The 14,647-nt window shown below is 43.4% G+C and overlaps 1 protein-coding gene across 4 annotated transcripts in view; it reads right to left on the bottom strand.

The window, feature by feature from the left end:
- Positions 1–10,731: 10,731 nt before the first annotated feature.
- Positions 10,732–14,647, bottom strand: part of LHFPL3 (LHFPL tetraspan subfamily member 3) — a 414,492-nt gene continuing 410,576 nt past the window's right edge. For 3 of the 4 annotated variants that reach the window (XM_044979545.1, XM_044979554.1, XM_044979527.1), the window contains one exon: positions 10,732–13,306. Coding sequence is in view for 1 of the 4 variants with exons in the window: in XM_044979527.1 (XP_044835462.1) it covers positions 13,278–13,306 (29 nt within the window). In the remaining 3 variants the exon portion in view is untranslated. The remainder of the gene's footprint in view (positions 13,307–14,647) is intronic. The other variant, XM_044979536.1, reaches the window with a different exon arrangement.

Below are 14,647 nucleotides of genomic sequence, written 5' to 3'. Positions count from 1 at the left end.
TGGTGAAGCACTGGAATGGGTTACCTAGGGAGGTGGTGTACTCTCCATCCTTGAAGGTTTTTAAGGCCCGGCTTGACAATTGGATGCTTTAGATGGGGTCATCCTGCTCTGAGCAGGGGGTTGGACTAGATGACTTCCTGAGGCCTCTTCCAACCCTAATCTTCTATGATTCTAAATTAACACAACTTCTTTGACTTCATTTGTCCTTTCAACAATTTTACATAACATATTACAGTTCAAACTGACGTACAGTGTCCATTCACAGGTGTCCCTAACCTCTGTTTACCAGCAGCTGGGAATGGGTGATGGGATGGATCACTTACCTGTTCTGTTCATTCCCTCTGGGCACCTTGCACTGGTCACTGTCAGAAGACAGAATACTGGGCTAGATGGACCTTTAGTCTGACCCAATATGGCTGTTCTTATGTTCTGATTCATCCAATTTAACTCAGCAAAACTAGGATTTTTTAAAAATCATGCATTTTAAAACAATATGATTCCATGGAAAAAGTCCACATCTTAAATTGCCAGCACCACTTAATGTACCATTTGGACTATTCTGAGAGGTCTCCAATCCAAATTCTAGCCTGGCCTGACTCTGCTTGGTTCATCATCAGCTTCAGTACTGATGAATGTACAGCCACAGGCCAGTAATGAAAAAAAGCAGTGCTGAATTCTCAAATAAAATAAATCTATATCTACCACAGTCTATATCCCCCCCGCCCCAACTCTGTAATAAAGTTTACAGAAGAACCACAAGAAGATTTTGCCAGCACAGATGAAACACACCCTCATATGAAGTGAAGGAAGAGAACTCAAATTATCACCAGTAAATATATTAACACTAGACCTCTGAGCACGCCTCTATGAAAAATTCACACGACTGATGTGAAAGGAACAGTATATCTTAGAATGTGTGACCACATACATTACAACAGCTTCTGTGAACTCCTAGAACTGGTCAATTTGTCCTGCTCGTTAACAACTCTGGACCTCTACTAGCACCTGTGTGAAAGTGTTCCGGCTCAGTGTAAAAGGGAACAGCATATTTTACAACATTCTCCACATACATTACAGGGGCACCTGCTAATTCAGAAGTAATTCTATGGTTCTTATTGCTTTGTTGCAGTCATACCTAGATAGTATGCAATTCCTGTACAGAATATTACCCAAGCGCTATATGTGCTAAGATTTAGGAGTGGTGATTCTCACCCTTTTCCATTCTGTGGAGCACTTTAAGCGAGCTCCTGTTATGGAAATGCCTCTGTGACAGATATGGCAATTTCCTGTATAAACTTGATTGAATTAAGTTAAACCTCATTGCATTAAGTTTAAATATTTTAGGAGTTCATTGTATTAAAAATGGAAACGTTTATGTATTATAGTGGGAATTGTATGTAATGTCTCTAGGGAACTGTGTTAAGTCTCTGGGAAGTGTTATGAACTTCAAAAGGACTATTTGAAACAATGTGAACTTTTAAAGTTAAATGGGTTTCCTAGGAAACATGGGGGGGGTGGAATGCAAATTCCCCATTTCCAGCCCCAATCTTTTGAAGCTATGGCTTGAGGAGAAAGCCATTGTCTGACTGATTACCTATTCATGTCTGTAGTGCTCAAAGACACAAACTGTATAGGAGAGAAAAATCAGATATATGGATGTGCTTGTTCTGAGCTAACAACTCTAGTGAATTTGTGACCACAGAAAATCTCAAGATGGGGTTTGAAGGACTATTCACCTGCCCAAGCCCTTGCTGGAGCCCAGGTGATCTCTGGTAAGCTTATTAGCATGCATGCAGATGCTATTATTGTTTTTAATATGTTTTCTCTACAATGCTTTCACCTTAAGGATACATGTGCTAGCTTAGAAACAGCTGTGCTGTGTGGTAACTTGACTGTGAACAAGTACACTGTTTATAGCCTTTGAGAAAGGAAGGCAAAGCAGGCCTGCTGAGGCAGTCTGACTTGTTGGGAAATTCACAGCGTAGGCAGGGAACTCTGCAGCCTGGAAATATCCCAGTCAGGTAGCAGAAAGATGTGTGTCTGCACCCAAGAGAGCTGATGGCAGAGGAACCAGAAGCCTAAGAGGAGATGCCCTTGATGGAACCATGGAGACGGAATATAGGTGCAGCTGCCATGAACTGTGATAGCCTCCTGACCCTATCACTGCTTGGTTCTCAGAACAGTTCATTCTGCAGAGCAGCGGGAAGGAGCTCATGGACCAAAATTTGTAAGCAACTGATTGAGTTTGATTTATAGAGGTAATAAATTGCCACTACCCTGTGAGTTCGTATGGCCTTGTACCTGGGCGCATCCCTTCCAGTTCATCCCTCCTTGAAGACAGTTATGAAGCTTTTTGTCTTTGACCATACATAGGGTTGACTGCACCTGTCATTCCTGACAGAATCAGATGGTCCCATTGGAGACTTGCTACATAACCTTCTTTGTCATTAGTTATGTCAGTGGTCCCCAGGACTGTTGCTTGGTGTGTTCTTCCTGTAGGATGACAGTTAGGGCTCAGGCCTCTGCCAGCCCCTAATGTGATTAACCATCCCTAATCACAATTCCTCAGGCCCTGCATTGCGAGTGTATGCTGCTCCCTAAGCTCATAGGTTCCAAGTCCAGAAGGGACCATTGTGATTATCTAGTCTGAAAGCTTATATAATACAGGCCATAGAACTTCCACAAAGTAATTACCAGAGAACATCTTTTAGCAAAATATCCAATCTTAATTTTAAAATTGCCAGTGGATGAAGAATCCACCAGAGCTCTTGGTAAATTGTTTCAATTAATTACCCTCATTGTTAAAATTACACCTTATTTCCAGTCTGAATTTGTTTAGCTTCAACTTCCAGCCTTCGGATCATAGTATATCTTTCTCTGCTAGATTGAAGAACCTATCATCAAATATTTGCTCCCCATGTAGGTACTTCTATTGTATAGTCAAATCCTCAACATTCTCTTGTTAAGCTAAATAGATTGAGCTCCCTGAATATATCACTGTAGGGCATGTTTTCCAATCCTTTAAATCATTCTTGTGGCTCTCCTCTCCTGAACCCTCTCCAGTTTTTGAACATCCTTGAATTGTGGACACCAGAACTGGACACAGCATTCCAGCAGCGGTCACACCAGCGACGAAGGTAAAATAACCTTTCTACTGTTACTTGATATTCCCGTATATGCATCCAAGGATCACATTAGCCCTTTTGGCCACAGCATCATATAGGGAGCTTGTGTTCAGCTGATTATCCGCCACAACCCCCAAATCTTTTTCAGAGTCACTGTTCCTTGCCCAGTAAGCATGGCCTACATCCTTTGTTCCTAGATGTATACATTTACCTTTAGCTCATTTCAGAGCTATTCTCCTTTGAAGTAGTGTCTAAATCCAATGTCCTGCTCCTCTCAAGGCCATCTAGTTGCCACATTTTGACCCTTTCAAAGATGCTTGAACGCCTACATCCTTTGGCCTACCATCTGACCCTCCTTCATCAATCTTATCCATACTATCTTAGTGTCTGGGCCCTCTTAATGCAGCAACCCCATTAACCACTGCTGCTTCCTCAAGGAAGGTATTGAGATGTGCTGACCAGCTATGGGCACTTCCTGGTATAGTAGTTTGGTTTTAGCTAGCTGCTCCTTTCAGCCCTCTTCAGTATTCTTCACAGTGCCTGAGGCTCTTCTTCCCCCTATCCCTGTTGCCTCTCATGTCCCCTGTTCACTCAGAGCCTCAATAACTGGCCTGCTCTCCAGTTTCTTTTGAACTCCATCAGCCTGAATGTAGCAGATGGGCTCCTTCTGCTCACCTCCAGTCCCTTTAGGACTCTACATTTTAGCATCATTGTCTCATGCAGTTCCTCTGCAGTTCTTTAAATGGCAGCTCTCATTTGGTTCTTCCCAGTCCTTACTCCTCTTCTGACCACTGAACTGCTGCTCCCAGCCATGACTCTTCTGAAGGCCTGGAAGGTCTTTTTGTAAGTTCACAGTGCAACATGGCCTGGGCTGTTTCCCAGCTCTTCCTCCCGCGGCTACTTATTGCTGGCTTCCCCCAGTGGTCTAGAGCTCTGTCCCTGCCTTGGCTTTATGCTCACTATGTACTGGTTCTCTCCAGCCAGTCACAGCCATTTTCTTCTGCTTTGCAGAGGTGTTAGGCCTTTCGGTATGTTGGGTGCATATGGACAGAAGATCTTTCTTGCTTCCTGGCTGAGCTTTAAGAGGGCAGAGGGTCCCTGATACTGGCTTTTTAAGATGGTCCAGTGTCCTTCCACCTGTGACTCTTTATTGGCTGAGGTGATTGATATAGACTTTCATTTTCCCTTGAACCCAGTTACTGACCGGTGGCTCCTCAGATCATTCGCGTAGGGGAAAGGGCCTCAGCAGTGAACCTGCAGATTCAGTACACTGGACTGAACATCTGGCTGCAGAGAGGCTTAGAGGGGAGAAGCTGCATGGGTGGGGAAGAGAGAAAGGTGTAGAAGAAATAACAGGCATCTCTCTGGAGTGTCTGTTACGGTTACCAGACAGCAATGTGAAGCTGGAGATGTGCCTTTACCCTAAGTTTGTGAATTCAAATCAGAAGCTGGCTGGTGTTCAACAAAGAATCATAGAATCATAAAATATCAGGGTTGGAAGGGACCTCAGGAGGTCATCTAGTCCAACCCCCTGCTCAAAGCAGGACCAATCCCCAACTAAATCATAGAACATAAGGTTCAGGAAAGAGTGCAGAGTCAGATGGGGGAAAAGCTGAATCAATCTCACTGCTGCTTGAGAAATGCAAAAAACTGTCTCTGAAGAGCCCTTCTTGAGTGAATGAACCTAAACTGTGTTGGCCAATGGTTAAGTGGACAACGCTTTCAGCCACACCAATTTAAGGCTTGGCCTCTACTCACTACAGGAATGCAAATAAAAATTAAGTTTAATTTCTTCCCATCTCCAAATGGTTTTTATAGTAAACGCGCAGTACAAATGAATACACTGCCAGTTTAGTCAAGGGGTTTATCCATATTATGGGAGGCATGTAATCTTACATAAGTATTATTTTTACTGATCTGATCTTTTTATAAAAGGAGATAGAAAAATAGGGACTGGAAACCATTTTGAATTAACAAAACCTATTAAAACATCTGCCACTAGATGGCAGCATAAACACACACAAAACAGTAAATATCTCACATACCATGAATGCTTTCCATATGCCTAAATTATCTTGCCTCTGAAGAATTTTCTAGTGCCCTAGATTCCAGTGTAACTGTATTTAATTCAAAATGGATTTAAATACTTAAAAATGAGGGAATTTTCACACTATGCCTAGCTGATAAAATTAAAAACCATTAACAACTTTATGTATTTTTGATTCCTTATCCGCCATGTGCACTCACTCTGAAACATGGGCGAGTATTCAGTTAAACTGAATAAAATGGCTCTTTTTCTGATGGCATTTACCCTAGAACAAAGCCTGATAACTCTTCTAACATCTGCCCTCAAGCAACCCAGCCATCTAACCCTATTTAACTCTGCCACATGATAATAATCCTTTGCTTTCTATAGCACCTTCCATTTGAGAATCTTAATATACATTGCACTATCATTGCAGTCATTTATTTAGCTTCCTAGCACAGCCTGTGATGTGCCTATGTATTTTCCCATTTCTTAACAAATGAGGGAGCGGAGGCAGAGGGCAGTCAGGACCAAACTTCTCCAATCTGGATGACTTCACTCAGGCCCTCTGAAGGGGAATACTAAGCATGGATGCTGCCTACTGGTCAGGCTGGGGATGTGGCAGGTTGTCTTTCACCCAGGCATTTCCCTTTCTCCACCCTGTGGTGGTCTGTCCTTTTAGCAGCTCAGATATCTGGCCGAGTCACACATGCAGATCCACCCCTTTCAGGGTACACACAGAGTCCAATAATGTGGAATTCATCATAAATCAGCAAGGGATTCAGCCCCACCCCCTTGGGTCAGAGGTTGGACCCTTGTATCTTCAGGGTCTTCCCCAACTGCTGGCAGATAGACTTCTGTCACTGTCCCCTATTTAGGGACTGTTAGGGAAGCCCGGGCCCACCCTCTCCACCAGGTTCCAATCTAGGGCCCGGTGGGAGGCAGCTAAGTCCTGTACCTTGGGGTGCTATGCAGCTGCCTCCCTGGACCACTTCCTACCAGTGTCCCCTTTTCTCACAGGTAAAGAACTGAATATCAAAATAAAGTTTCTGACCTTCAAAAGTCACCAGCCCCTCCTTTACAGCCCCTCTGATTCAGGTCAGTATCAACAGGCAGCAGGAGAGGAACAGCAGTGAGGTGGTGTGACTTGACCCCTGTCTGCCTGCCTCTGAGCTACTCTGCTTCCCTTTTTTAAGCTCTGCCTCCAGCTTGTGCAGGAGTGATGGGGCAGGGCTGCTTAGGCCCAGAGCAGCTCCTTAACCCCTTCTTTTCCAGTGTGGGGTTTGTACATCTCATCACAGGCACTTAATTCAGTATTAATTGGATTGGCTTATTATAGAGTAATTGGATCCATATTAAATAGATTCAGGGCCTTACTTTAGGCTTCCAAGTTTGAAAATTTTGATCTAGTGGTTTACCTGCAGTCACTAAGGAAATCTCTGGTTTGGAGCTGAGCATACAATTCAGGCCTCCAGAAATCTAGTTTTGAGTTCCTCCTTTGTCAGGCTTCACTTCTGAATGTGGGTTGGAACAACAGAAAAGTTCCTGTACATCTGTCCTAAAGCCTGAATTTGGGAAGCCTTATAATAGAAAATTGATTACATCTGTTAATGGCATTTATATACTTCTAGCTCATCGTCAGTTGTTGAAACTGAAAATGTTCACAGTGGAAATATTTTTCATGCAGATAGAATCGGAATATAACCCAGGAGATAGGGTTTTGACAATTTTTGTTTCATGGTTTGATTACTAATAAATGTTAAGGGCCTGGTTCTGGGCTAATTTTTACCTGTGTAAACCAGGAATACCTATCAGTTCAGTTATGCTGGTGTAAAACCAGTTTGTATAAGAGCAGAATGAGTCCATAAATGTGTTTAACATCTTCTATCCCAAAGTGTTTTACAAATGTAACAAAATGATATACAAACTAGGGGGCTGCTCCTGCTCCATTGGAGTCAATGTGGCCTTTGCCATTGACTTCAGTGGGTGCAGGATAAAGCCATATAGGGGGAGATTTCCCAAGGCATAAATAGCAGGAAGGGACCTAATTTCCATTGGAAGTCAGTAGTCAGTGCTGAGGCATTTGTTCAGTACTGATTTTAAGGGACAAGTATCACCTTCCAAACCACAAATGCCACTTTCTGCAGCACTTGGTTTTCCATTGAGGTCTCACTCCAAGTACTAACTAGACTTGGAGTGAGACAATGAGGCCTAGACAATGAGGCCTAGCTTGTGAGAATACAGAGTTGCACCACACCAGGGGGAATGGCTGCATGTGCATTTTAACCATTAGCCTGTGCAGGTTTTGACAGCTAATATAACAACCCTGGGCCAGACCGTCCCTTCTGTACAAAAATACCTGGAAAGGAGAAACATACACTTTGGTGGAGTGGAAAATTGATGCATGGTCCATTCTGAGGACTAGCTCAGAAACTATTCACCATAGACATATACATATAAAACTGTACAAATTGAATCCTGCTTTACTTTTTAATTGGACAGTTTCTTTCATTTCAAATCACTGACAATCTGTTTCCCAGCTGAAACTAATGACACTTTCATAATATATGAAAGACGTCGGCCTATTGTTTAGGCACAAACTTTGACCAGCCTTAAAAATATTATAATAATATGGTTGGGACTATCCTCAGAAGCTATATATTACGGAACAGTAGCAGATACTCCACAGTTAAGGTTGCAATTCAGTTTCCATGATAAACTCTATTTTTTACCCCTTTCTAAAATCTGCAAACAAAGGTTTAGCAGAATGAAAATAGGTAGACTGCTTCTAGGCCCAAGGTAGAATTTCCCCACCGACTTTCATGAAACTTCAAGAGGGGTTCTGAAGTTATGGTCCCACCAAAATTTGGCAGGTGCTCAGAGTTTGAAAGTACAGACTTAAGCCACTAGGCTTGTCTTCACTACTGGGAGATCGACTCTGCTGCAACTGATGCAGCAGGGGTCAATTTAGTGGGTCTAGTGAAGACCTATTAAATCGACAGCAGAACGCTCTCCAGTTGACCCTGGTACTCCAGTTCTCTGAGAAGAGCAAGGTAAGTCAACCAGAGAGTGTCTCCTGTTGACACAGCACAGTGAAGATGCTGGGGTAAGTTGACCTAAGCTACGTCAACTCCAGCCATGTTATTCATGTAGCGGGAGTAGCGTAACAAGTCAATTTACCCTGGTAGTGAAGGTAAGCTCACTGTGATGAAAAATTCAAGACCAAAGCCAAAGAGCTTGTCTTTATATCCCAAATGAATTTACAATCACGCATGAGGTCACGCATGACTGGGGTATGGTAGTGGATGCACCAGCGATTGTGCACTTAGCAATAAAGCTCACAAAGCTTCTTGGGGCTAAAGTCTGCAATGGTTTGCATCTGCTACAACCCCAGTTGACTTTAGGAGCTATGCAACAGTTGTAAGTGAAGATTTGCGCCCTTAGACTTTAGAAACAGTTTTACCGTGGGGAGATCTTGCCGAAGACAGACGTTATCTTCTTGTACTTCCAAACAGACCTGAAGGTCCAAATCCTGACCTTGTAGCCAGGCAAAAATACACTGAAGTTAATGGGGTTGCAGGAGTAAATTTGACGTGGGCAGCCAATTAGAGATGGAGAGAAGGGAGCTAGGTTTAATCTCATCCAGAAAAAATATTTCACAATAAGGATTTTGCACAACATTAACAATCAGATGGTAAGCTCTTTGACCATGACTTTTGATATATTTGTACAGCACCTATCACAATGGGGGGGGCCTCAATTATTTAAGGCAGTGATAAGCTCCCAAAATCCAAATAACCAGTTCCCTACCGTGTCCTCGGCGGCACTTCAGTGGTGGTGGTGGGGGGTGTCTTCACTCACTCAGAGTTTTCGGCGGCATTTCGGTGGCAGGTCCTTCACCTGGACTCCAACCCACATCCTGCCCCTGACTGCCCCCCTCAGAACCCACGTCCTATCAACCCCCCCGCTCCTTGTCCCCTGACCACCCCCTCCCGAGACCAGGGGTGAAAGTAAGTCCAGTGACATACTGGTACACTGGGGCCAGCTCTGGCCCCTGGAAGGGGTGGGGCCTGGTGTGGAAGGGGCGTGGCTGAGGAAGTGAGAGCCAGCCCCAGCCCACCCTGTAATGTAAGTGCCCCCCCACCGGGGTAACAGCAGCAGCCCGGGGCTCCAGGGGCTATTTAAAGGGCCGGGGGCTCCCCTGCTTCTACTGCCCCAGCCCTGTAAATAGCCGCGGGAGCCCTGGGGAAGCAGTGGGGGTCCCACGGCTATTTAAAGGACCAGGGCGGCAGAGGCAGCTGGAGCCTTGGGCCCTTTAAATAGCCCCCGGAGCCCCCCCGCTACCCCTAGGCTCTGGGGGCTATTTAAAGGGCCCGTGGCTCCCCTGCTTCTACCACCCCGGCCCTTTAAATAGCTGCGGGAGCCCACCCCCCTACGCAACTTGCCCCACTTCCTGTCACCTGACTGCCCTGACCCTATCCACCACCACCCTGAAAGACCCCCGGAACTCCCACGCCTACCCAACCCCCCCCGTTCCCCATCTTCTGACCACCCCCCCAGAACCTCCACCCCCTCCCTGCCCCTTATCCAACCCCTCCTCCCAGCCCCGGCCCTGCCCCTGCCCCCTTACCATGCTGCTCAAAGCGGCAGGAGCTGCAGAGCTGCCCAGAGTGCTGGTGCCGGCGGCTCGGCACGCTGGGGCTCTGCGAGGGGGGAAAAGCAAGGGAGGAGCCGGGGGAGCCTCCCCAGCTGGGAGCTCAGGTGGGCTGGACAGGACGGTCCCATGGGCTGAATGTGGCCCGTGGACTGGAGTTTGCCCACCCGCCAGCCCCTTTAACAACTGGTTCTACACCAGCTTCTAAATTTAACAACCGGTTCTTGCGAACCAGTGCGAACCGGCTCCAGCTCACCACTGATTTAATGCCAATGTAAAGGAGATGGTATAAGATACTTTCTGAAATTAAACTATTACTTGGTTTCTGGTAACAGAATGGCCATTTGTGACAGAAGTATAAACTGGAATTGAAAAAAGATCTCTGAGCTTTATTCAGTTCCACAAAAATATTTAAGTTGAGCTTTACAAACCTGCCTAGGAGTAATCAATCTATTAAAATTAGTGGGCCCTTGGCATCCAGCACCTCTGGGTGGCTTTGTAGATGGCTTTACTGTATTCAACTCCTGATTATTTTGCATCTTATGAAACCAAGTTTACCATTAGAGAATGAAGACCATTTAACAAATAAGGCCCAATCCTGCAAATATGATGGGTGTGGACAGTCCTGTGCCCATCCAGAGACCACTTTCTTTACTGGGGCTCCACATGAGCACAGGGGTCTGTCCCTATGCATCACATTGCAGGGGTGGAGCTTGGGTAGGATCTAGAAAGGGGGCACACTGATTGCAGTACGAGCAATCATTACCACACGTGAACTGGAGAAAAGCATGAGCATACTCTATTTCAGTATGCTACAAAAATTAATCATTGACATTTATTAGGTACTTCAATACTAAGCATATATTAAAGTAACAAAAATTATTGTAGTCATTTTATTTTAGTTTAGTTTTTTACAGAAAGTCAGGTATTCCAACAATTTTCTTTACAGTTTGTTGACTTTAAAAAAAATTACACACATTTTTGACATTACAATGGAATGGAATGGGAAAGCGTTCACCTTTAAAAAGATAAAAACATACTACTTATACTTAATTAACATTTAGTGATGTACATCCTTGTAACTTTTTGCTTTATTTATGTACATATGGTACATTTTAATTGAAATAGTAGAGCCACAAGGTCTTGTGATGACACATTTTTGCAACATTTGTATGTCTAAAGTGGGCTTTTTAGTTATACAATCACTATGATGCAAAACTCAGTAGGCAGTAACAAAATTGCATGGCACAGAGAAACCCAATTAATGTAGTTTCTATTGCAGGAAAAAATATCATGACTGCAATAATCCGAGAATACAATGTAACCCCTGGAGCAAATGATTACAATGATACTGTAGCACATTCAGGTAAACCTCTTTACAAACTTCTGAGATAAAGTGTGCCTATGATATACCAACACTGGTAAATGACGACAAGCTTTAGTAAGACCCCATTTAGCAAAGTAGGCCTAAATGTGCCTAACTTTGAGCATGTGAGTTGTCCCATTGATTTCAGGGGGGTTACTCACATGCTTAAATACCTTGCTGAATTGGGGCCTTAATGAGTTTCCAAACCCACTCATGTAAATCACTTATGTTATACCCTTCCTCTTTATTTTGGTGACAGAGACTAGGAATAGATTTATGTTGGATGACAACTTTTGGGTGTGACTTTCAAAAGTGCTCAGCATTGGTGCTCAGCATCCACTGAAGTCAATCGAAACTCCTATTGGCTACAACTTATTCAGACTTGGGCTAAGGGACAGAGTGTTTGAAAATCCCACCCAAATTTATCTGTAAACTTATTTGGCAAGCATATATGTTAGGTGTGCAGTTACTATGGTGATCAGGGCCATATAGGTGCCTTGACAAACAGCTAACATTGCTATTTAATAACTAGTCATTATTTACTGACAATTTGGTCACAGACATTGTCTTCAGCCAAAGGAGCATAACTGAGATTCATGCACTTAGATGCAGAAGAGTTTTGTTTTGCAGTGACTCATTTACAACCAGAAGTTAAAAGCCTGTTTTATCTCTGTACCTCTTCCAGAGCTATTTGTTATTTGGGGCCTGTAATAATAATCAATTGTTATTCTAGATACTTTTTCTGAATGCCAGCAAGTATCATAGTGGCCTTTCAAATCTTTTGAATTTAGAATTGCATCAGGAAATAATACAAAGGCTGCTCACTTCTAAAATACTCCTCTCTAGAATAATTATCTGCTCACATTCCAGGCTTCAGACTGCTCTTACTATTCTATTGCTTTCCAGAATGAGTTTGCTTGGCAAGGAACCTTATGAACAGCAACAAAATGTTGCACCAAAGTCAGAATAACTTGGTGGTAATATGCCTCTCATGCCACATAAGCAGAATAAAATGTGAAGGGCCACAGCCACTGCTGTGCTCCAGCTGCTTCACACCACACATAGCAGCCAGAGCATAGCAGTGACTCTGGCCCAGAGCTTTTATATAGTGTTTTGTAAAATGTACCTGTTTACTAGTCAGATTCATAGATTGTAAGGCCAGATGGGACCATTAGATCATCTTCTCTGACCTCCTGTATAACACAGGCCACTGGCTTTCATTAAGTGGTTATATGACATAGAACAGGAAAAAATACAAAAGTGCTTAACTGCAGCTGTGTGTTACATTTCAGGTGTCAAGTAATTTCTCCCCCTCCCTTTTCTTTTTGTAAATAAGTGGTTTTATTTTGCCACCTTAAATAGGAGCAAGTCTATGTTGCATGGGAATCAACAGCATTATGACATTCAGAAAGATGAAACTTATTGTATATATGCCTTCACAGAACTACAATATACGTCAGAAATAATTCTTCAGTTATAAGTTTGTTACAGACATAAATTAAACAGAGGACATATGCAGTAAAAATTGAGAAGCTTTACATTTTTAACCAATTTATTATACAGTGAAATAAACAAAGTGCAGAAATGCTGCAGTAAAAGTTATACTTTTTCCTCTAGGAGATGGAAACATTCAGAGAGTCTATTTATAAATGCTTATTTAAGAGTGATGTCCTATCAGTTTCCTGGCTACTGGAACAGAAATAGTCTTGAGTTAACTGTCTCTCTCTACTGTGAAAGGTTTTAAAGCTTTTTGCTTTTCAGTTGAATAAAAAAATGAGTTTACAAACCTTTTCAATGCATATATTACATAAGTTTTGTCTAGCAACAACTACATCCCTTTTAATTTATTCCCTAAATGTGACTTTTCATGCATGTCTTCTGAAGGCTGTATTCAGTGACAGTTTCTAATGAGCTGGTGTGTAATCCATGATTGCATCTCTCTTCAGAAAATCACTTCCATGCCTGGCTGATCTATGTTTAGAAGGCAGCTCTTACCAATCGGGCATTTTCGCACTTGTCAACATTCTTCTCCATTGAAGGCTCCTTCCCAAGCTTCTTTCCATTTAATGTTGATGTACAAAAGCAGTTACTCATTTTGTTTTGTGCTCATTCTAGTGAGGATTGGCTTAGCAGGACTGTGCAAAACAGAGAGAAGAGAGAAGTCAGTTTATTGCCAGCAGACAGTCATTGCTACTGTGTTTGGCACAGTGCTATCTTCTGATCAATATTCTAAATACATTTCACTATTTTTATTTCCATTCATTATAAAAGATAACATTGGTCATCAACTTTAATCTCCAACTATCACAGTGATTTATAGGGTGGAATCTTTGAAAAATCAGTTTTGATCTATTAATCAACAAGGAAAGTCAAAATAAAGGGATTGTTTCATCTGAAGTCTGAACAGTGGGAGCACAAAGCTGCAGCATGTACTGGGTGAGAGTCACATTTCTTTGACTAATATCAGGAATCAAATCAAGGTCCTGAGGTTTCTGTTCAGTATTTATGATTTCCTTCAAATGCCGGCATACACAAACCTCATTTAAAAAAATAAATAAAGTTAGTCTGGTAGATTTCAGAGGGACAGTCCCCAAAGATAATAGAGGTGTTTTCAACACATACCATCATCCATCATGCACTGGTATGCCCCTCCCTCCCTCACCATCATTTTCAGTGTTGTCATGGAGTGTGGGGGGAGACAAGGCTCTACACCCCCGGCTTCCTGCGGTTCACCATGACTCTCAGCCAGCCCGTAAAACAGAAGGTTTATTTAGATGACAGGAACACAGTCCAAGACAGGTCTTGCAGGTACAGACAACAGGACACCCTCAGTTAGGTCCATCTGGGGAGAGAGCGGGGAAAGGGAGGCCAGAGCCCTGTTGGGAGGCCAGAGCCCATTAGGGCTCCCCTCCATTGTCCCAACCAGCTCCAAACTGAAACTCCCTCCAGCCATCTCACTCAGCCTGCCTCTCCCCCCCGGCTCCTCCCCCAGCCTGTGTCCTGTTTCCTGGGCAGAGGTGTTACCTGGCCTCCAACCCCCATCCTGGGTTCTCATTGTTACGTGCTCAAGTATCCTCCCACAAGGAAAGTCTCCCATCCCCCAATGCAGACAGTCCCAGCAAAACTCCCCAGCAACCTTCCCAGGTCAATACTCCCCACTTGGCATTCAAAGAACACATTGAGAACCTTCCCACTTCGCCACAATCACATAAACATAAATTCATGTTCAGGGCAAAAAAGGAATGACTGAATTCATACTGTGAATAGGTTCAGCAAAGAGTCCTGTGGCACCTTATAGACTAACAGACGCATTGGAGCATGAGCTTTCGTGGGTGAATACCCACTTCGTCGGATGCATCTAATATATCTGTTAGTCTATAACAGGGATCGGCAACCTTTCAGAAGTGCCGTGCCGAGTCTTCATTTATTATTTAACGTTTTTAAAAGGTCTCTTTCTATAAGTCTATAATGTATAA

Source organism: Mauremys mutica, chromosome 1 (genome assembly GCF_020497125.1).
Source record: "Mauremys mutica isolate MM-2020 ecotype Southern chromosome 1, ASM2049712v1, whole genome shotgun sequence".
NCBI lineage: Eukaryota > Metazoa > Chordata > Testudines > Geoemydidae > Mauremys > Mauremys mutica.
The sequence above is the reverse complement of the archived record's forward strand: the minus strand, read 5'-3'. Positions and strand labels throughout refer to the sequence as shown.